The 21,551-nt window shown below is 44.2% G+C and overlaps 1 protein-coding gene across 1 annotated transcript; it reads right to left on the bottom strand.

Moving 5' to 3' along the window:
• Positions 1 to 12,536: 12,536 nt before the first annotated feature.
• MRPS24 (mitochondrial ribosomal protein S24) lies at positions 12,537 to 15,174 on the bottom strand. Its single transcript, XM_072955500.1, has 4 exons — positions 15,058 to 15,174; positions 14,909 to 14,977; positions 14,531 to 14,642; positions 12,537 to 12,971 (listed from the first exon to the last, which is right to left on the bottom strand). Exons 1-4 carry the CDS (start codon positions 15,094 to 15,096, stop codon positions 12,688 to 12,690), a joined length of 504 nt encoding a protein of 167 aa, XP_072811601.1. The 5' UTR covers positions 15,097 to 15,174; the 3' UTR covers positions 12,537 to 12,687.
• Positions 15,175 to 21,551: the final 6,377 nt, after the last annotated feature.

The following is a 21,551-nucleotide window of genomic DNA, read 5'->3' as shown; positions in this document are numbered from 1 at the left end:
TCTAGAATTCTCTGAGTTCCTTAAGTTCCAAGGCTTCAATTCAGATTCCTGAACCTACATTTCTGACTTGAGCCCTTCACTGAGGTCATCTGTATTTTTCCTCTCCCTTCTAGGTCCTCCTACACAATATCTTCAGCCACACTCATGAACCATCACTTGCTGTGGGGTTGCCTCTATAGCGCGCTCATCTTAAGACACTTGAGGTTTATTCTCATTGGTGTTATTTTGATTAGAGTGTTATTTTCCAGTCTTGTTGATAAGCATATTGTGTCGGTTTTCTGTTATAAAAAAATGCAAAAGTTTTCCACAAAGGTCAGGTTTTCACCTTTCTTTTCTCTTGAATAATTTCCAGTCGCATATAGAGACCTGATCTTATGGAAGCCTTTTTCTGACGCTCCTTTCAGATGAATGACTCAACCCAACTGTTTGGAGCTTTGAGTCAGCAAGAGTTATCTCTTCTTCCCAATCCAGATTCCTCCCCTCAAAACTGTGTTGTTCAGATATCTTAACCCAGGTTAATCTCTCGCCAGGGGATTCATGATTTGAGAACCCTGCAGAGAAGCTAGCGCTATTGACTGAGTTTGTTAAAACCTGACTCATTAAATTTTTCATTCAGGTCGACCTTAAAGTAGCTAATAATTCTATGTCACAACCCTAACTCATTTCTATAGGAATTTACAGAAAATCCCTCAGTATTAAAAATAACATGCTTAATCAGTGTTCGGTATTCCTACAATTTCTTTTCCATTTCTGATACCTTAATAGATTTCCATTTCACAATGTAAGGGGACTTCTGGCACATTCAAAGAAAAGTCTTTTTATCAACAAATTGTGTTGTCACTTGTATGAAAAGTACTTTAATACAATGTGACTACTTCATGTCAAGTCTAAATAACTAATTTTCATTCTTTCTTCAAACACAGGAAGGATTAGTCAACTGAATGTTCAAGTTCCCCTGATAGGTGCATATCTGCAAAGTGACCCTGCATGAATCTAGCTACTGTGACTAAAAGAAATGAGTTGGACACCTCACTGCTCCATCTCAGGGTTCACAATGCAATCTTCTGATTTTTATATCGTGGGTAACTTCTACAAAGGAGACTATAAATGGAAGGAGAATCCTGCTCTGCTTGCTAAACTGATAAATAGTTTTCATTCTCCATCGACAAATTGCAATTCTGAATTACACGTCAATCTTTTCTGAGGCTGGCTGTTAAATCTTTGAAATGCTGATTAACTCAAGCTAATGGGAAAAAGAAATTACTTCTGAACTTGCAATACCGGGAGCACCTGTTCCTGTGTAAGGCCCTGACTGAGCAGCCATTTCCACTTTTGCTCTGCTATCTCTTTCCTTTTTAATTTTAATCCAACAAAGGAAAAATATATTCCTTTTAGTAAAATGCTTGTATAGTGACCCAGTAATCATTCTTGATGAAGAGAACAGAATACATTAAGGGTAATTCAGTCTCAAAACCCCACTGAAGCATTTAGATCGCAAGAGAAATTCAGAATTCCAGATCGAATCATTACTCAGATTTCTGGACTTCAGGAAATATCTGTAGATTCATGTTTATAGCAGCATTACAAACAATAGCCAAAATGTAGACAAACACAGATGTTCACTGACATTTCAATGAACAAAATGGGGTATATATTGCTTTTGGACTGTCACAAACTTTTCAACTAAAATCTTACTATGAAAATTATTTGTGAATTTAGTCAGCTTCCTCTATAAAGGGAATTATATTACTAGTACCAAGTAATATCAGTATAAATGCAAAAAATACTTTTATCAATGAGACTGTTCATATTATCTCAAATATTCTTATATACTACTAGGAAAGAAATTAGAATTCTTCTCTATGACACAAATTAAGAGATTGACTCAACCAAATTTGTAATTAACAGGTTCTTCGTAAGCTGTTCAATTTTACCCCCTTGCTCTTTGATTATAACTTTTAACTTGGAATCTTCAATTTCAAGCCTAAATGTCTATTTTAAAATAATTATTCTGATTTTTAAAATACTACACAGTTTCTGAACAAACAACTCCGTGTTCAAGAACGTAAGTTCTTAAAAGTTTGAAGAGTAGATGATTTGCTAATTGTGGCCTTTTTTTAGTTGGGTTTTGTGGAGAATGTGCAAAATTTACAAATAACAGGGAAAAATTACATATTTCAAAACAGCTCAAAACTGAAAATTTTACCCAGCTTCACAAAGATGTATTTACTATCATTACTGACTTAATTCTCAGGTTAATTACTGCTTTCTTCTTATACTCATTAGTTTCTTGCTGCTTCAAATTCTACTTTTGTACGTGACCCTGCATCTTCCCAGCACATCTCACGGCCTCTGTATATCAATCCTGTTCTTCTCGGAACCAAAACAAAGGGAAAAAATGTTTTTAATGACGGATAGCCTAGTACGTATCTGCCATTGTCTATTTTGTGTTTTTCATCTGCACAGTGTTTATGGCTACTTTGGGGCCATCACAGCAGAGCTGAGTTACAACAGAGACCTCATGGCTGGCAAAGCCTAAAATATTTACTATCTGGCCCTTTAAAAGTTACCGATCTCTCCTCTAGTACTAAAATGCAACATTATTTGTGCTTGAAAATATGTTTTATCAAGTAAATACAGAATTTTATAAATTGGCCAAATGGGAAAAGACATTTACCTTATGGTAAATATTTTTATTTTTGGACTCCAAGCTCCACATCAGCTATAACTTAAAATATTTACATATATGAATGATCAGGGCTATTTCAGTGAAAATAAAAGTTAACACTGCTTTGGGTGACAACCAGAAGTTTCATGTACGAGTTAGAGAGGCTGTATCTATACAGGAGGCAGAAAGCATGGGTCTGAGTCTAAATCTCCACCAGTTAAGCTGTGTGTCCTTGAGCAAACTACTTACATTTTCTGTGTCTGTACTTCTCCATCCATCAAGTGGAGATGATCAGAGCATCTATCTCACTGGGAAGTTGGGAGGATAAAACTGAGGAAAATACATAATGAACTTAGAAGAGGATGTGGCACATAATAAGTGTTAAGTGTTTGCGGAGATGGGCCAAGATGGCAGAGTAGGATGCTTTTAGCTCACCCTCTCCCACAGATACACCACACGCTCACATCCACAGACCCACCTAGCCAACCAGAGCATCTGCTGAACTCCGACAGAACATCATCCTCTTCAAAAGACAAAGACACTATTAATCTGGTAGGAGAAAGGGGAAAAAAAGAAGAAAAAGTAAAACAGTGCGGGACCAGTCCCGCGGGGAGGGAGCAGCAAAGAAGGAATAGTGCTTGTTTGCTAGGTCTGCCCCCTCCAATGTAGAAGTCAGAGGGATGGAGGGGGAGCCTCTGAGTCTCAGATCTGTATGGAACAGACCTTGACTCACAGAAATAAGTTAATTGGGCACAGAGGGTCTGCACAACCCCCAGACACAGAGGCAAATTGGCAGGTGGGGAATGGGACAAGCTGCCCGAGTAGGGCAGAGGACTGGGGCAGGCTGCCCTGAGACAACCCCGGGGGACTGCAGGGTGCTGCGTGCCATGGATGTGTGGGTACACAGGGCAGAACAACCTGGGACCTCCACAAAATATGGAAAAAAAGCAACATTGCTCACGTGCCCTGGGGAGAAGGGTGCCATACCCCCATCTCCAAATACCCACCAAACTGGTTTTCAGAAGAGAGGCGCAGCTCAGCCATAGCTGCCATATCCTACAGTGCCTAGCACTCAGATATGGGTGGGGTCAAATCCTGAATTGACCTTAGGTGTACCTAAGGGCTTAGGAGCCGCAAAGGCGAGATGGAGACTTGTTTACAGGCCGAGACAGATAGGATCGTTCTGCCCTGGTACCTCTGAGAACTTGTGCCTCCACACAAACAAACAAGGAGCTGAGTTTTGGCATGGAATGGGGCAGGGCTGTTCTGTGGTCTTCCCCGAGCCCACCTATGAAGTGTGGACCTGAGGTGGAGTGGGCAGCTGCACAGAGCAGGAAGCGACCGGCACCAGGAGAGGGTGAGTGGTCACCTCTTTCCAGCAGGAGCACAGCACGTGATCGCAGTGCTGGGAGGGGGCAAGACCTGCCCGCCTACCTTGTAAGAGTACAGCAAGGACCGCAGCACTGGGAAGGGGAGTGATCCATCGCCTACCATACAGGAGCTCAGCTCCTGACTGCAGTGTTGGGAGGGGACATGATTTGCTTGCTGACCGGCACTGGGAGCACCACAAACCAGGGGAATGAACTGAGGGCCTCAGGAAGCAGCGGGCTATGTCCACGCATCAGGGAGAGAACAGAAAGACTTCTCAATAAAATAATTAAGAGTGCACAGTCTCCATAAAAACACATCCACTTTTTTTTTCTTTTATCCTTTTTTCTTTGTTCTATTTTCTATTACTTCTTAAATTTTTACTTTTTAAACAATTGTGTATGTCTCCAGTTTTAATCCCTTTAAAATTTTTCTTTTCAAATATTTTTATTATTTTTTTAATTAACCTCAATTTCATTTTTATTTCTCTTGGTTTTGATCTCCTGTTATTGATTACACTCAGGTTTCAAATATCTTTTTCTCCTTTTTTAAGGTTTTTAAAAGACTTCTCAACTCAATTGTTATTTTGCTTCAATTTGTTCTTCTGTTATTGATTATATGAGTTTTCAAACCTTTTATCCTCCCTTCTTTTACAACTCTCTCTCACTTTTTTAACCTTTATTCCTGCATAAGCTTTAGATAGATAAATAAACTCCTTAAGGACCACAATAGATAACTGATACTCCATAGGCCACAGTGCCAGAGATATGAGCAAGATGAACAAGCGGAGGAACCACTCCCAATTAAAACAAGAGAACTTCCCTGAAACCATGATCAATGAACTGGACATTGATGGCCTACTAGATCAAGATGTCCAAAAAGGAGTGATCAAGTACTAAAGAAACTAAAAGAGAGTGTTAAGAGATATAACTATGTCAAAAATGAAATTGAAGCTATAAAGAAGAGCCAAGTAAAGTTGCAAAACTCATTTGCTGAGATGAGAGCTGACCTAAAGGCTGTACAAAGCAGGCTAGATAATGCAGAGGAATGAATAAATGACCTAGAAGACAGGACAACAGAAAGCACCCAATCAGAACAGCTGAGAGAAAAATAAGTAAAAAGCAATGATAACAGTATAAGGGACCTATGGGGTAATATAAAGCAAGGCAATCTACGCATAATAGGGGTCCGAGAAGGGGAAGAAAGAACAAAGGGGATTGAAAAGGTATTGGAAGAAATCATGACTGAAAACTTCCCGAACCTAAAGAAGGATCAGATATCCAAGTACAGGAAGTTCAGAGGGTCTCAAACAGGAAGAACCCAAACAGACCCACACATAGACATATTAGAATCAAGATGGCCAGGGCCAAGGATAAACAATGATCCTAAAAGCAGCAAGAGAAAAGCAAATAGTGAGTTACAAGGGAAGGCTTTCAGCTGATTTCTCTACAGGCCAGAAGGGAGTGGCAAGATACATTCAAAGTCCTGAATGAAAAAAAAGATGCAGCTTACGATACTTTATCCAGCAAGTCTGCCCTTTAGAAGAGAAGGAGATAAAAGAACTTCACAGATGAGCAAAAACTAGAAGAGTTAGCAACACTAAACCCATGCTAAAAGAAATACTGACAGGTCTACACTAAATAAAAAAGAAGCAGGATGTCACAGAACTGAGAAAATCATAACTGAAAAGGTGGTAACTACCATAAGTTACAAATAGAATAAACATGAAATTGTAAAAGAAGACATCTAAATCATTAAGAGTGGGAGAGGGAAGCAGGAAAATACAGAATTTTTTTTTCTTTTTTAAATTTTCTGTTCTCGGTAGGATGGGCTTGAGCTAATATTACTACTTGTTTAATACAAACTGTTACAGTAGTAGGTTAATAGACTTACAAAAACGGGTAACCGCAAGACAAAAACTTACAAATGAGTCACAAAAACTAAATAAAATCCAACATAATGCAAAGGAAAATTATCAAACCACAAAAGAAGAAAGGAACAAAGAGGAAATATCAAATCAACTGAAAAAATAAGTTCAAAATGGCAATAAACACTCATCTATCATTAATTACTGTGTATGTCAATGGACTAAATGCTCCAATCAAAAGGCATAGAGTGGCAGATTGGATAATAAAGAAAGAACCCTCAATATGCTACATACAAGAGACTCACTTCAGTGAGGACACATACAGATTGAGTGAAAGGATGGAAAAGGATACTCCATGCAAATGGAAAAGCCAAGAAAGCAGGTATAGCAATACAGATTTCAGACAAAATAGACTTTGAAACAAAGGCCTTAAAGAAAGATAAAGAAGGACACTTTATAATGATTAAAGGAGCAATACAAGATGAGGACATTACACTCGTTAATATATATGCACCCAATATAAAAGCACCTAAATACATAAAACAATTACTAACAGAGATAAAGGGGGAAATTGATGGGAATACAATTGTCAGAGAATTTACCAATGCATTAACATCACTAGACAGATCTTCCAGACAGAAAATAAATGAGGTAACAGAGAAATTAAATGATACAACAGAAAAATCAGACTTGGTGGATATTTTCAGAGCATTACACCTCCCAAAAATAGGATATACATTCTTTTCAGGTTCACATGGAGCATTTTCCAGGATCGATGATGTACTTGGACACAAAAGAAGCCTCAACAATTTTAAGAAGACAGAAATTATCTCAAGCATCTTTACTGACCACAATACCACAAAACTAGAAATCAACTACAGAAAAATAAAGGAGAAAATAATGACAGAATGGAGATTAAACAACGTGCTACTAAAAAACCAATGGGTCAATGAGGAAATCAAAGTTGAAATTAAAAAATACCTTGAGACAAATGAAAATGAAAAAACAAGCACAAAAAATTTATGGGATACAGCAAAGGCAGTGCTAAGAGGAAAGGTTATAGCAATACAGGTCTTCCTCAAAAAAGAAGGATCTCAAATAAACAATCCAACCAACCAGCTTAAATAATTAGAAGGAGAAGAGCAAAAAAGCCAAAGTCACCAGAAGGAAGGAAATAATAAAAATCAGGGAAGAAATAAGTAAAATAGAGTTTTAAAAAGACAGAAAAAATCAATCAAACCCAAAGCTGGTTTTTGAAAGATTAAATAAAATTGACAAAGCTCTGGCCAAACTCACAAAGAAGAAAAAAAGGGAGAGCACAAACCAGCAAAATAAGAAAGGAAAATGGAGAAATTACAACAAATAACATAGAAATACAGAATATCATACGAGAATATTATGAAAAACTATATGGAAGCAAACTGGATAACCTAGAGGAGACAGACAAGTTTCTGGAAATATACAGTCGACCAAGACTGAATCAAGAAGAAACTGACCACTTGAACAAACTGATCACTAGAAATGAAATTGAGTTAGCAATAAAAACTTCCCTACAAATGAAAGTCTAGGACTGGACAGCTTCACCAGGCAATTCTATCTAACATACAAAGAACTCTTACCAGTCCTTGTCAAACTCTTCCAGACGATTGAAAAGGAGGGAATACTCCCAAACTCATTCTATGAAGCCACCACCACCCTGATACCAAAACCAGGCAAAGACACTAACAAGAAAGAGAATTACAGACCAATATCACTGATGAACATAGACGCCAAAATCCTCACCAAAATATTAGCAAATAGAATCCAACAACACATGAAAAAAGATTATACATCATGATCAAGTGGGGTTCATCCCAGGGACACAGGAGTGGTTCAACATATGCAAATCAATCAATGTAATACATCACATCAACAAGAGAAAGGACAAAAACCACATGATCATCTCAGAAGATGCAGAAAAAGCATTTGATAAAATTCAACACCCATTTAATGATAAAGACTTTCACCAAAGTGGGTATAGAGGGGACATATCTCAACATAATAAAAGCTATATATGACAAACCTACAGCCAGCATAGTACTCAACAGTGAAAAACTCAAAAGCTTTCCACTAAAATCTGGGACAAGACAAGGATGCCCACTGTCACCACTGCTATTCAACATAGTCTTCAAAGTCCTAGCCACAGCAATCAGGCAAGAGAGAGAAATAAAAGGGATCCAAAATGGAAAAGAAGAGATAAAATTGTCAATATACAGATGAAATGATACTATATATAGAAAACCCTAAAAGATCCACACAAAAACTACTAGAACTAATCAAAGAATTCATCAAGGCAGTAGGCTACAAAATTAATGTACAAGAATCCGTTGCATTTCTTTACATTAATGATGAATCAACAGAAAAAGAAAGTAAAGAAACAATCTCCTTTAAAATAGCACCCAAAGTAATAAACTACCTAGGAATAAATCTAACCAAGGAAGTGAAAGAATTATACACAGAAAACTATAAACCACTGATGAAGGAAATTAAAGAAGACTTTAAAAATGGAAAGATCCCCCATGCTCCTTGATTGGAAGAATCAACAGTGTTAAAATGGTCACACTGCCCAAGGCAATCTACAGATTTGGTGCAATCTCTATCAAATCACCCAGGACACATTTCACAGAACTAGAATAGATCATATAAAATTTATATGGAACCATAAAAGACCTAGAATTGCCAAAGCATTATTGAAGAGAAAGAAAGAGGCTGGAGGAATAACTCTCCCAGACTTCAGACACTACTATAGAGCTACAGTCATCAAGACAGCATGGTATTGGTACAAAAACAGACATACAGACCAATGGAACAGAATAGAGAGCCCAGAAATGAACCCACAATCTTTTGGTCAACTAATCTTCGACAAAGGAGGCAAGGACATACAATGGAATAGACAGTCTCTTCAGCAAATGGTGTTGGGAAAACTGGACAGCAGCACGTAAATCAATGAAGCTAGAACACTCCCTTACACCATCCACAGAAATAAACTCAAAATGGATCAAAGACTTAAACACAAGACAAGATACAATAAACCTCCTAGAAGATAACACAGGCAAAACATTATCTCACATACATCTCAAAAATGCTTTCCTAGGGCAGTCTACCCAAACAATAGAAATAAAAGCAAGAATAAACAAATGAGACCTAAGGAAACTTACAAGCTTCTGCACAGCAAAGGAAACCATAAACAAAACAAAATGACAACCTACGGAATGGGAGAAAATTTTTGCAAAAGATGAAACTGACAAAGGCTTGATCTCCAGAACATATAAGCAGCTCATGTGACTTAATAAGAAAAAAAAAAAACAATCCAATCCAAAAATGGGCAGAAGACATAAACAAGCAATTCTCCAAGGAATAAATACAAATAGTCAATAGGCACATGAAAAATAGCTCAATATCACTAATTATCAGAGAAGTGCAAATCAAAACTACAATGAGGTATCACCTCATACCAGTCAGAATGGCCATCATTCAAAAATCCACAAATGACAAATGCTGGAGAGGCTGTGGAGAAAGGGGAACTCTCCTGCACTGCTGGTGGGAATGCAGGTTGGTGCAGCCACTGTGGAAAACAGTATAGAGATTCCTCGAAAGACTAGGAAAAGACTTACCATATGACCCAGGAATCCCACTCCTGGGCATGTATCCAGAAGGAACCCTACTTCAAAAAGACATCTGCACCCCAATGTTCATAGCAGCACTATTTACAATAGTCAAGACATGGAAACAGCCTAAATGTCCATCAACAGATGACTGGATAAAGAAGAAGTGGTATATTTATACAATGAAATACTATACAGCCATAAAAATGACAACATAACACCATTTGCAGCAACATGGATGGTTCTGGAGAATGTCATTCTAACTGAAGTAAGCCAGAAAAAGAAAGAATACCATATGATATCACTCATTTGAAGAATGTAAAAGGAGGAGGCGGAGAAAAAAATGAAATTATATATAAAACAGAAAGAGACTCACAGACATAGAATACAAACTTGTGATTGCCAGGGGGGAGGGGGGTGCAAAGGGACAGACTTGGAGCTTGAGATTTGTAGATACTGATAGGTATATATAGAATAGATAAACAAGTTTATACTGTATAGCACAGAGAAATATATACAAGATCTTATAGTAGCTCATGGTGAAAAAGATTATTAAAATGAATATATGTACATTCATGTATGACTGAAAAATTGTGTTGTGCACCAGAAATTGACACAACATTGTAAACTGACTATAACTCAATAAAAATGTTTTAAATTCACGAAAAAGAAAATAATTTTTTTAAATTTCTAAATGATGAATGGATAAAAATGTTGAACACACGCGCGCGTGCGCACACACATACACACACACACAAACGGAATTATTATTCAGCCTTGAGAAAGGAGGACATCCTGACACTTACAACATGGATGGACCTTGACTATATTATGCTAAGTGAGCTAAGCCAGACGTAGAAAGACAAATACTGCATGACATCACTTACATGTAGAATTTAACAAAGCCAACTTTTTAAAAACAGAATAAAATGATGACTACCAGGGGATGCAGGGAGGGGAGGACTCGACAGATGTTTAGGATACAAACTTACAACAAGCAGTATGTAAATCCTAGAGATATGATGCACACTACAGTGAACAGAGACTATATTATATTACAATGATCAAAAACCAAGACACTATAATAATTCTTCCAACTACTAAAAAGAAAGGATAATTTTCTGAGACAGAGGTGCTAATTATCACTATAATGGCAATCATATTACAATACATTCATGCATTAACATACCTTACACCATACATTTACATACCTTTATTTGTCCAATACATTTTAATTTAAAAAAAAAGAGGATCAGGGTCAAGGAAGGTCTGGGTGAGGCTGTCATGTTCAGTATCAAGGCAAGGGTGAGCATGAGGGTCACAGTCAGATACAGGATAAGGGCCAGGGTCAGGTTGAGGATTTAGATGAAGTTCAGAGCCAAGGTCAGTTTCATGATCAGTATGTGGGTGGATCTGGGTTCTGAGGGTCAGGGACATAATCAAGTCCAGCTGAGTTTGTCAAGGTCACAGTCAGCGTAATGGTGAGGGTCAGAACTTCTGGTTAGCCAGTATTAGAATGAAAATGTGGAACAGAGGGTCAAGTTCAGATGAAAAGGCAGGTTCAGGATCAGATTGAGGCTGAGGGTTTGTCAGAGTGAAGGTCAGAGAGGGTCAGAGTGAGGGTCAAAGTCCAGTCAGCTTGAATTTTGTCACAAGGGTACCAGTGTGAGTCTCAGGGCCTGAACGACAACTTTGCGATTGTTGAGTCTTAGAGCAGGGTCAAGAGCAAGGATGGATCTGTGTGAGGGAGTGTCTGGGTGAGGGCTGAGTTTCAAGGTCAAGGTCAGCCTCAGAGTCTGGTTTAGTGATGAGCGAGAGCCAGAATTAGGGTCATATTTAAACGATTTTCTGGTTCGTGGAAAAGGTTATGATGAACGTTTGGGTGAGGATCACGGTCAAAGGAAGCATCAGTGTTACCAGTTAGGATGAGTTGAGTTGGGGTCACAGGAAGGGTCGGGACAGTGTTAGCATGAAGTTTTCAAAGCGAGGTTTTCTGCATGTCAAGGGCACAGGGTCATGGTCAGGGCCAGGGTGAGTCCGTCAGTTAGTCTAAGGCCCTGGTGGACACCCTCAGGTAAGTGAGGTTGAGGGTAAAGGTCGAGTTGTGGGTAGAATCAGGGAGAATCAAGGGTTAGGATCAGAGTGGGCATTAGCGTCCAGGACCAAGTTAAGGGTATCAGGGTTGTGGTCAAGGGGAGGGTCATCAGCATCTGGGTGGAGTCGAAGGTCAGCAAACCCCGCCCCATTTCCCAGTACCACGTGCAGCTCCCGCAGATAGCACGTCCCTGAAACGTTCTTCCCTCGTTTACCGGCCTACCTACCTCCCTCCCTCACCTGCCTGGAGTCTTCGATGCTGCCCATCTGTCTGCCCCCTTCCACTGGGATACAAGTGCTGTGAAGGCCAGGATCCTGGAATGGAAGGTTCTGTTCCTTGATGGGCTCCCAGCTGAGTGTCTGGCACAGTGTAGGGGCAGTTAAAAGCTTAATAAATAATGAGCATGCAGTACAGGATTTCTGCGGGGAAAAGTACATCTGGAAATAAACTACAACAGTTTACAGTAGTCCTTCCTGGGGTAGCATTACAAGTAAGCTTCATGGTTAATGTCATACACGTCCATATTGTTTTTACTTGCTTTTTGAGGGGGAGGTAACTCGGTTTGTTTATTTATTTAGTTATTTCAATGGAGGTACTGGGGACTGAACTCAGGACCTCGTGCATGCTAAGCATGTACTCTCACCGCTGAGCTATAACCTTCCCCACCATGTCGGTATTGTTTTGATTTTTAGAAAATTAACACTGCTTCAATCTTTCCATTTTTAAGAGGCAACGAAGAACTTCAGGTAAAGTTCCTGACACAATTGGCACAAAATACTCAATGAACTGTTAAATATTACCTAAACCTTACGTAACTAGCCGCCTTCCTGGGAAGCCTACAGCATCCTCAAGGAAACCCTGTTTTAGTTCCCTAGATGGACTGAAAGGCAGGACAACATGGAAAAAGTCTATTTATTCGAGGGCAACTTTGAAAACAAAGCCTCAGTAGTCCGATGGGACCTACTTCCCCCATTTCTACTTCAGCCCTTTCCCACAGGTTTCTGTCCTTCGCAGGCTAGAGCTTGATGCAGAAGGGGCAGATGGCCTAGATGTACTTATACACAACCTTGGAGGGCACAGTTTGCAGGTGCAGACGCACAGGACACTTGTAGAAGTGGGACAGCAGGGTCTCGCTGTAGCCCACGAGGAAGTAGAACTTGTGTGCTGGCAGCTGTCTCAGGACCAGGGCACAGATCTCCAGCTGGTTAGCCCGGCGCTTGAGGACAAGCTGGTCAGCCAGGCAGCCTGGGAAGGTGCCCAGCATAAATTTGCGGAGGAAGACATCTTCCACTGTCCGCTCTGCGGCATGCTCCTCCCCATTCAGGTTACCTGAAAAGAGAAGGGCACCACGGCACGTTGGTCAAAACTCTAGCGGTAACATCCAAGGGCCCTGGGCACTTGATTCCACACCCGACCCCAGCCTCTTCTCTTTTGTCCTATAAAGGGAATAAAAAGAAATACACTTTAAAGGCAAAGTACATTATGCCAATAACCCCCAAACAAATCCTGTGAAGTACATATGATCAGTACCCTTGTTTTACAAAAAAAAATTCGCCAGGGCACAAGACTCAGGTGATTCCTCTGCCAGCCCCCTTCCCGCTCCTTCTTCACCACTGTATAGAAGCCCTCGCCAGCCCACGGGCCAGAGATGAGGCCACCAGCTACTTCTGAGTTTAAGGATGTGAGTTCTCTCACTGGCCAGCGCCGTGACCTCAACCACTGGATTCTCGTTCTGGACCCTGTAGCTGTTAAGGGTCTCTACACCCACCCCCAGACTTTAGACCCAGAACTTGAAATGGGTGGGGAAAAGAAATCCATATTTTAAGTACGTTCTCTAGATACATGTATCTCAAACATTCAAGTTGAGACTCTCATAGGAAACAAAATACTATTGATTCTCATTAATCCATAGTAGTTATATTCTATAAACTCACTAGTTATGTTCCATAAAATCACCGTGAATAATGAATTAGCAAATAATGATCACTGTTCCTGATGGAAATACATGGTTAGGTTTCTCAAGCCTTTGGTTACAATATTTTTGTCAACAGATCAATATGTAAGGTTTTATTTTGTTTTTCTGTTTAAAGATATCTGCGTGTGGCTGGTTAACACTGAACTCTTTCCCAACACCTTTGTTAACTCATGCCTGAAGAAAGCTTTTTTATCATGTTTTCCCTGTAAGGTAAATTGAAGCCTTCTTGTGCTTAGGAACACTAGACAGAACTTCAGTATTATATGCTACTTTGAGGCAGTGGAATCACCAAAAAAAAAAAAAAAGCACAAAACTTGAAAACACAGCACTAATACATTTCAAAATGGATATCTGTTTACAGCATGAAAGCTGAAGCTAAAAGGCAGAGCCTTGCTTGCATGGCAAGATGCATGAGGGGTTCTGCTCCGCCCATGTCTCAGAATGAACGTGAAAGACCAAGAGTGTGCAAATTCACAAACATGGAATCTGCGAATAATGGAGGGCAACTTGTAGTGAAACGTGTGCTTCGGGGGGGAAACTGCAATATTCAGTTTTCCGGGTCATCGATTTCTACTGGGTTATAACTCTTTCCACTGCCTCTGAGCTAGTCTACATCTCCTTAAATTACAGACCCCCAATAGCAATACAAAATAATTTCCTTCAGGCACCGTGAATGAAAAATATTGCCAGCCGTATCACGACTCTGCCTTTTTACTTCTCCTTTGAAGGCGCTAACTGATTTCTGTCTCTGCCACTGATTAGTGAGTCAAATAAAACTTCTGACACGTGTTCATTTCCTGTTTTTGCGACAATCACGATTGAGAACTCCTGCGGTGGGGCCTGGGGTCGCATCACCGGCCCCCCTGCACGTCCTCGTCCACCTCTACCACCGAGACAGGCATCGCCCCCTCACTTGTGTGCAGCGACAGCCAGCCTTTGCGGTGCGCGATGTAGTGAGGCGCGTGTGCCTCCTCGTAGGTCACTGGCTTGTCCCCCTTGCCCACTCGGACTCGGGCCGCCCGATTCTGGAAGAAAAGAAGAGTCATGACTTCCCGCGACCACTAACCCAAACTGCGACCACTGGCCCAAACCGCGCCTGAAGCCAGGATCCCGCAGCCACTGACCCAAACGGCGCCCCAGGCCAGGCCCCCGCGACCACTGGCCCAAACCGCGCCCGAAGCCAGGATCTCGCAGCCACTGGCCCAAACGGCGCCCCAGGCCAAGCCCCCACCGTGGGGCCCCGGGCCCCGCGTCGCCAGGCCCCCGCCCCAGCAGCCCTGGCCGCGCTCACCTTGGCGCAGACCGCGGAGGTGTGCAGGGCGCGCCAGACGCACGGCAGCTCCCGGCTCCAGGGCAGCACCTGTGGGGCGAGTGGGTCGTGAGACCGAAACGAGGGCCCGCCACCCTCGCCGTCCGGCGCCGCCCGCGCCGCCCACTCACCAGCCGCCGGAGCCCCGGGCTGCACATGGGCGCCGCCATGTTGGGCCGACCGGAAGCCGCGACACAGCGCGACCGGAAGCCGGAACGCAGCGCGGCGCCGCGTGGGGGCGGGGCGACCTCGGGGCGAAGGTCAACCGCTGGAGGCCGCGGGGCGGGCGGCGCAGACCCGGGGCGGACGGCGGGGGACCGGGCTACGGGGGCCGGGCGGTGCGGGAGCTGGGCTCTCCCGCCTTCCCCGCTGGGCCGGGCGCCCCCCCTCCCTGCCGCGGCCCTCGCTCCCGGAAATGGGAGGCCGCGGAGCCCGGCCGGCGAGCGCCGCACCAGCCTCCGGGAATTGGGCTGCTGGGGTCTGCCTCCCCAAGTAATACTCTTTAGAAGGAAAAAAAAAAAAAAAACCCTCTGGCTTTTATCCACCAAGAAAGAGGAAATACGCTTTGGTTCGGACTCTGCCCAGTTCTTGGGAGGGACGAGATACGGGTGGGGGTTGAGACACGCAAACCACGAGATAGGAAATAGATAAGCTGCGAGAATATATCGTCCAACGCGGGGAATGTGGGAGCTTTTCGTTTTCTAGTAACCTTAAATGAAGTGTAATTTACAGAAACATTGTGTTACTGCGTTGTACGCCTAAATATGGTAAACTAACACAATGCTGTAAATCAGCTGTAGTTGAATGCATGTTAAAAAAAAAAAAGCCAGTTTTCAAGGATGGGTTATGCAGAGGCTAGGGTTTCACGCGTGCCCGTAACCCAGTGTCTGGCCCGGGGTGGGGGGAGGAAAATTAAAGGAGAAGGCGCTGACTAGTAAGGAAGTCCTTGGGGATGTTACAGAGTCTGTAATACCCAAGCCAAAGCACTGCCACTGTCGTTTGTATCCAGCAATTATTGTCAGAGGCCGGGAAATCCAGCAACAGTGGGTATCTTCGTTCAGAACTCACCGTAGTAATGGGGGAACACATTTACTCTGGATGGGGGCTCAGGTGTGATGATCTTTGTACAAGTGCGCCTCGGTTCCATGACCTAGAAAATGGATTTTGTTACTATCACCTTCGTAGACCTGTAAGGATACATAGCTGTTACTGGTTCTGTTACGATGAATCACGTGAAATTGCCAGCGTTTGGCTGTTTGATGTAATCATTCACCCCAATATTGCTTACATACTGCTGTGGTTTCCGGTGGGTGACTACATTATCCTCTACGTGGAGGGGAAATGGAGGCAAAGGCACAGGGTGAATTGCCTAAGATCCCACTCAGGAGAGCCAGAGGGACTCCTGGCTTCAGTCCAGTACGTTTTCCAGGATCAAGATTCTTCTGACCACCTGGAGCTGGTTTCTCCAAAAAGGGACAACGTCTCTTCTGCCCACTTTACTAGGAATGTTTTATTTCTAAACTTTTAAACTGTGGCCTCGAACTGTCCTGGGTACTAGATAAGGGGGCAGGGTAAGGTGGTGAGATCATTTTTCAACCACAATACTTTCCAAACGTTAAGAACTTTCACCTTTAACTGAAGGACACTTTTAAACTGATAGTATTTATTTTTTTCTTTTTCAAGTTTCCATAACTTTTGGTAATCTAGTTTGATACATTTAATGAATCTGCTCGAAAATAGTAAGGAACGTGGGAGCTGGTATCTGAATTACTGCTTCCTGGCTGTGCAATTTAGGCAGGTGACTTGACCTTCCTGAGCCTTCATTTCCCTCATCTATAAAGTGGGGACAGTGATGGTTGTGAAAATCACGTTGTAAAAATGCCTGATGGAGTGAGCAGCTAATAATTTTTTTTTTAAAGAATAGAGTGTGATACCTACATCCTCTTAGGGAGATGAACCAGCTGTTGAGAGTTTATGAGAACTCAGTGGACCACCACCCTCACCAGAGGAAAGGAGAAGCTGGTTTTCCATCAAGGCAACAATGACAATGACTTCTGTTGAAGCAGCAGGAGGCAGAGCTGTCCAGCTGAGCAGGGGCTGCTGTGCTGGGGGCTCAAGTTTTCCCATTCTTCCTTATGCCTCCCAGGAATTCCAAACTGTCGAACTTTCATGATATTGTGTTTATTATCTTTGTTTTATACCATGCCTCGTTGCAAAAAGAGTTTCAGCTGGTTCCTTGATGGGGATGGGGGTGGATGATGGGGTCATAAGAATGTGGTGCATGATTTAAATAACTTTAAATGACATTTTAATACGACTGTATGAACTGTTACACTGTTTTAAGTCACCACTGGGAAAATTTTAGTCGAATATTTATTTTTCACTAATTTCCATTTGTTAAGTGTTTTGATGCATTTTGCTTCTCCCATCAATCCTGTAAAGGAGGCAGTATTGTCCAGGTTTCGCAGATGGAGGCTCAGAGGCTCCCCTGAGGTTCAGAACTGGCCAACGGTAGCAAGCCTTCTTGTTCCAAAGCGTGTGCTCATTCCATCTCTGGGGTTCCACTGCGTCTCTGGGTGGGGGTGAGTGTTCAGAACCATGTAGGATGGGAGGAGGGACTGTGTTTCTGTGGTTGGGCACAGACTGCTCAGGACGGGCCCCGAAGGGCTTCCTTGATAAGGCAGCCACATCTCTGAACAAGGGACCCATGTGAAGAGGCTGCCTGCTCCCCTCCTGGTGGAGGAGGGAAGTGGTCTGGACCACAGCCCTGGGGACACAGGGAGGTACAACTTTCTTCTCACACGTGAGCCCCTTTGCTCTCCTCATGATCACCAGGAGGATCCAGGCTTGGTTTTATGTTCTCAAAGCAGCAGTTCCCCACCTTGGCTGCCCGTTAAAGAGTCCACGGGGCCCCACACCACAAGCAGAGCACTGGGCGACCTGGTGATACCAGTCCTTTCTCAGGGTTCCTTATGGTTGAGAACCAGTGTCCCAAACTCCAGGTTTATATGGGGGATCCCCAGAACCTGGTTTGTAGAGACCCCTTTGCAGGAAAGGGCTGTTGGATGACCCTTACAACCCTTTCCTACCACCAATCCTTTGAGACTATGGCAAAGGAAGGGGCTGCTGTGTGGCCTGGACTTTTGAAAATGGCCTGTCCAGTGGGCCCAGGGCAGCCTGAGGGCTCACCTGTATCTAGCCAGGCTTGCGAGGTGACAGGTGTGGGAGAGGGAGACCCTGGGCCGCCCTCAGCTTGCATAGGACAGGCCAGCCTGGGACATGGTGTTTGTTTCCAGGAACCCAGGGGAGAGGTGCCCCTCCTGTTGGCTGTGGGCTTAGCCAACACACCACACACTTGTCGGTTCTCTTCACAAGACTGACTTAACCAATTTATTGTTTTTTTAATGGAGGGACTGGGGATTGAACCCAGGACCTCATGCACGCTAGACATGCACTCTGCCATTTCAGCTGTACCCTCCCCCACTGTAAACCTACGGTTTTTACGTTACCCTTGGTAATTCATTTTCTCCTAATGATCAACCCACTCACCCAGAGGTTCTCACAAGCTCTATTCTGGGAACTAAGCCAAACCAGCGCTGAAACCAAGTTACAGCAGAGCCTTGAATTGTTCTGTCTTGCACAGGAGCCGGGGAGGCTCTGATCCCATGTTTCCCCGAGAGCTCCCACTCCACTCTCCCACCCCTACTGTCCTGTCGAGGCCCAGGAAGAAGGTAGGTTCCGTGGGTTAGGTCCCAGGCTGTATCACTGACTTCAGCTTTGGCGCTCTGAGTAGGTCCAGTCTCTGGACAGTGGATCCAATTAGAAACACCCTTTGCCACACTGGGGCCCTGGGCTGACAGTCAGGACTCCAGGGCTTGGAGTAGATGGCCAGGAGGGGGACCAGGCCTCATGTGTGCCAGCCACTGAGACCCCATTCCCCGGTTCTCAGATGCTGTGCTGGATCTGGGCACAGAAATGGGCTAGACACCCTGCCTTCCGCTGGGGAGGGCAGAGAAGCAGAGAAGTGAAAGGAGCTAAGACAAGGACCATGACAGGGACACATAAAGGCCTTCCTGGGGGCAGGATGGAGGTGGGGCTGCCATCCAAGTGTGTCCCGAGGAAGTGCCAGACGGGACCAAAGACAGGTGGGAAGAAGCTCCAGGCAGACAAGGGCATGAACAAAGCCATGGATTCCAGAGTGTGGGCGCTGCGAGGTGATGGGTGGAAGGTCACAAGAGCCCGGCTCAGGATCACACCGTGGCTTTTCTCTGTAGTTCTGATTTATTGGTGCTTGTAAAGCTGGACTCTGATGTAATTTTGTTGAAGCCTTAGGACTTGGGGTAGGTTTGTAGCCAAAACCATTGTTTTATGGCTGACTCAGAAAAGAGAACGGGTTTTTCTTTACTGGGCTAATTCACAACTGAGGAGCTGGGGAGAGCTCCCAGATCAGGTTTACATCGGTGCATCGACTTCCCCACGCCAGCCCGGCTAGGTAACATGTTTCGGTAAATGTAACACTGTGCCTAGAAGACAGTGCTTTATGTGCCGTGAAGAATGAGGAAAGGCTGCAGATTAACTTGAAGATACTCCTCATCGATTACAAGATGAATCCCGTGTAGCACGTTAAAATGTTCGTTGATGCAGAAGGCAGGCAAGTGCCTTTGCACGAACCTCGTGGGGGTGCAGACTGTGCAGACACGGCTTCAGGAGTCTTACTTGTTAGTGCACAGACTGGATCCTCCAGAACCAGCTTTTGCACACTCACCACAGAGCAGGAGCCAGCCAGGGGGCTAAGGCTTAGGGAAGTTAAGTGACTTCGAGCAAAGGGCCATTAGCTAGCAGGAAGCCGAGTTCAGAACCAGGCTGCAAGTTCCGCATGTTGAGGGAGGTACGTCTCATCCCCAGGGACAGGGGCAGGCACACTTGTGCCCAAAGACTCCCAGGCCTGTTTACCCCAAGACCACTTTCGCGGTTCACCACTCTCACCAGAGTAGCTGATGCCCTGCGAACAGCCCACCCAGCCCTCCATCTCTGAGAGGCTCCCACATCACCATGCCTGGCTCCGAGCACGTACTGCCCAGCCGCCCCGTGACAAGTTCTGTGGCCTCTCAGACCCTGGAGATGCCTGCAGGTCTGACGCAGGGGGCGCCCTCTGGCTGGGGCGAACCCACGAACGACTAGAGTGGACCGGTGCTTAGTATTTTGCGCTCCGAGGCACTAGACAAGACTTGGGTCCTGTGGAAATGTAATCACGGGAGCAGGGTCTGAAGGTGAACCCCTTTTTGCAGGTCATGGCATTTCACACCAACCCCTCCAAAGCGCCATAACTGCCTCTTGTTGGAAAAACCCCTCAGCTCCAGGACAGCTTCTCCTGGTCCTGCATCTGAGAGAGGCAGCGGTCTGTCGACACTGCCCAGGGAGGTCCAGAATCCCTCCGTTGCGTGACTGTGAGTTCTCCAAGGCGGCCCTCCCCGGGGCTCCTCGGGGCAACCTCTTGCTCAAGGTCTGTGACATTTGTCTTCACACTGTTTACTAATGGTTAAATACATCGGGCAAATGTTTGAGGTGATCATATAGTTTCTTAGGTCCCGGGGATGTACGGGGTAACGTTCCTGATTACCGAGCAGGTATTAATCTCTTTTAGGTCCTACCGAAATCCTTCTGAAAGTTTTGCTGAAAGCTATGAATGCTTCCTTCCCTCTCCGTTTCAAAAAAAAAAAAAAAAACACACACACACACACTTAATTGTCAGTAATTCAGTAACAGAACCTTATATATGGATAGACTCAAAGTGAAGAATCCTTGATTAGCAGGGAGCCACTAAAATTGGCTTCCCCGTTTCCGATTCTGGGAAGAGCTTGAATCAGTTTTTAAAGGAAGTGGCTGCTATTCGACAGTTCTGAAAGAGATTTCCAATGCCTGAACTTGGGGTCCAGGAATCTCCTGGGTGAAATTCCTTCAGTGCTAGAAAAGCAACTGGGTAGTTTCTATGGTTCAGGGGGAAAAAAAGTAAAGGAGAGGCTTCGGTATTTCCAGGTGAACCAAAATCTTAAATATTTGCATTATTTAATGACCTGGGAAGAAATAAATTTCTAAGTGCCTGCGGATTAGAAATTCTTTTTGCATTTCAGAAGTGAAAAGGTTTTTCCTACATTGATGAACAAAAGAGCAGGTTTCCTTTCAGCATCCATTTCACAGGTCCAGAACCAGGCTCTCAGGACCCAGGGCAACACTGTGAGCATCAGACGAGGGGCAGGTGGAGCGCCCTGGGGCTCCAGAGAAGGGGCTGGGGAGCCTGCTGTTCAAGAAAGGGCTCCAGTCAGGAGAGCTCCCCTGCTGTCTGGCAGGAGCACAAGGGACAGAGAAGCTCCTGGTCGCCACCTGGGGCCATAGTTTCCCTGAACTCGTAAAATACAGAGGGAAGGAGGCCCTAAGACCGAGCAGGGATTCCCAGGAATAATGACCCAGCTGGGCATGGGGCCCGGGGCTCAGAGAGGTGACCCACAGACAACGATTCCAGCCGGAGAATCAACAGAGGAGGAGCCCCATGTTCTGGCCCAGTGGTGGCAAGGGGGCCACGGATGATGTCAAGGAGGAGGTCTGGCCCCAGAGGCAGGGAAGCGGG

The sequence above is a fragment of the Vicugna pacos genome, chromosome 36, assembly GCF_048564905.1.
Source record: "Vicugna pacos chromosome 36, VicPac4, whole genome shotgun sequence".
NCBI lineage: Eukaryota > Metazoa > Chordata > Mammalia > Artiodactyla > Camelidae > Vicugna > Vicugna pacos.
The sequence above is the reverse complement of the archived record's forward strand: the minus strand, read 5'-3'. Positions and strand labels throughout refer to the sequence as shown.

Coding starts and splice junctions, on each gene's coding strand:
- MRPS24 (XM_072955500.1), bottom strand. CDS start 15,096: ATGGCGGCGCCCATGTGCAGCCCGGGGCTCCGGCGGCTG. Junction 14,978..15,057: donor GCCCGGGGCTCCGGCGGCTG/GTGAGTGGGCGG, acceptor CTCGCCCCACAG/GTGCTGCCCTGGAGCCGGGA. Junction 14,643..14,908: donor CCTCCGCGGTCTGCGCCAAG/GTGAGCGCGGCC, acceptor CTTTTCTTCCAG/AATCGGGCGGCCCGAGTCCG.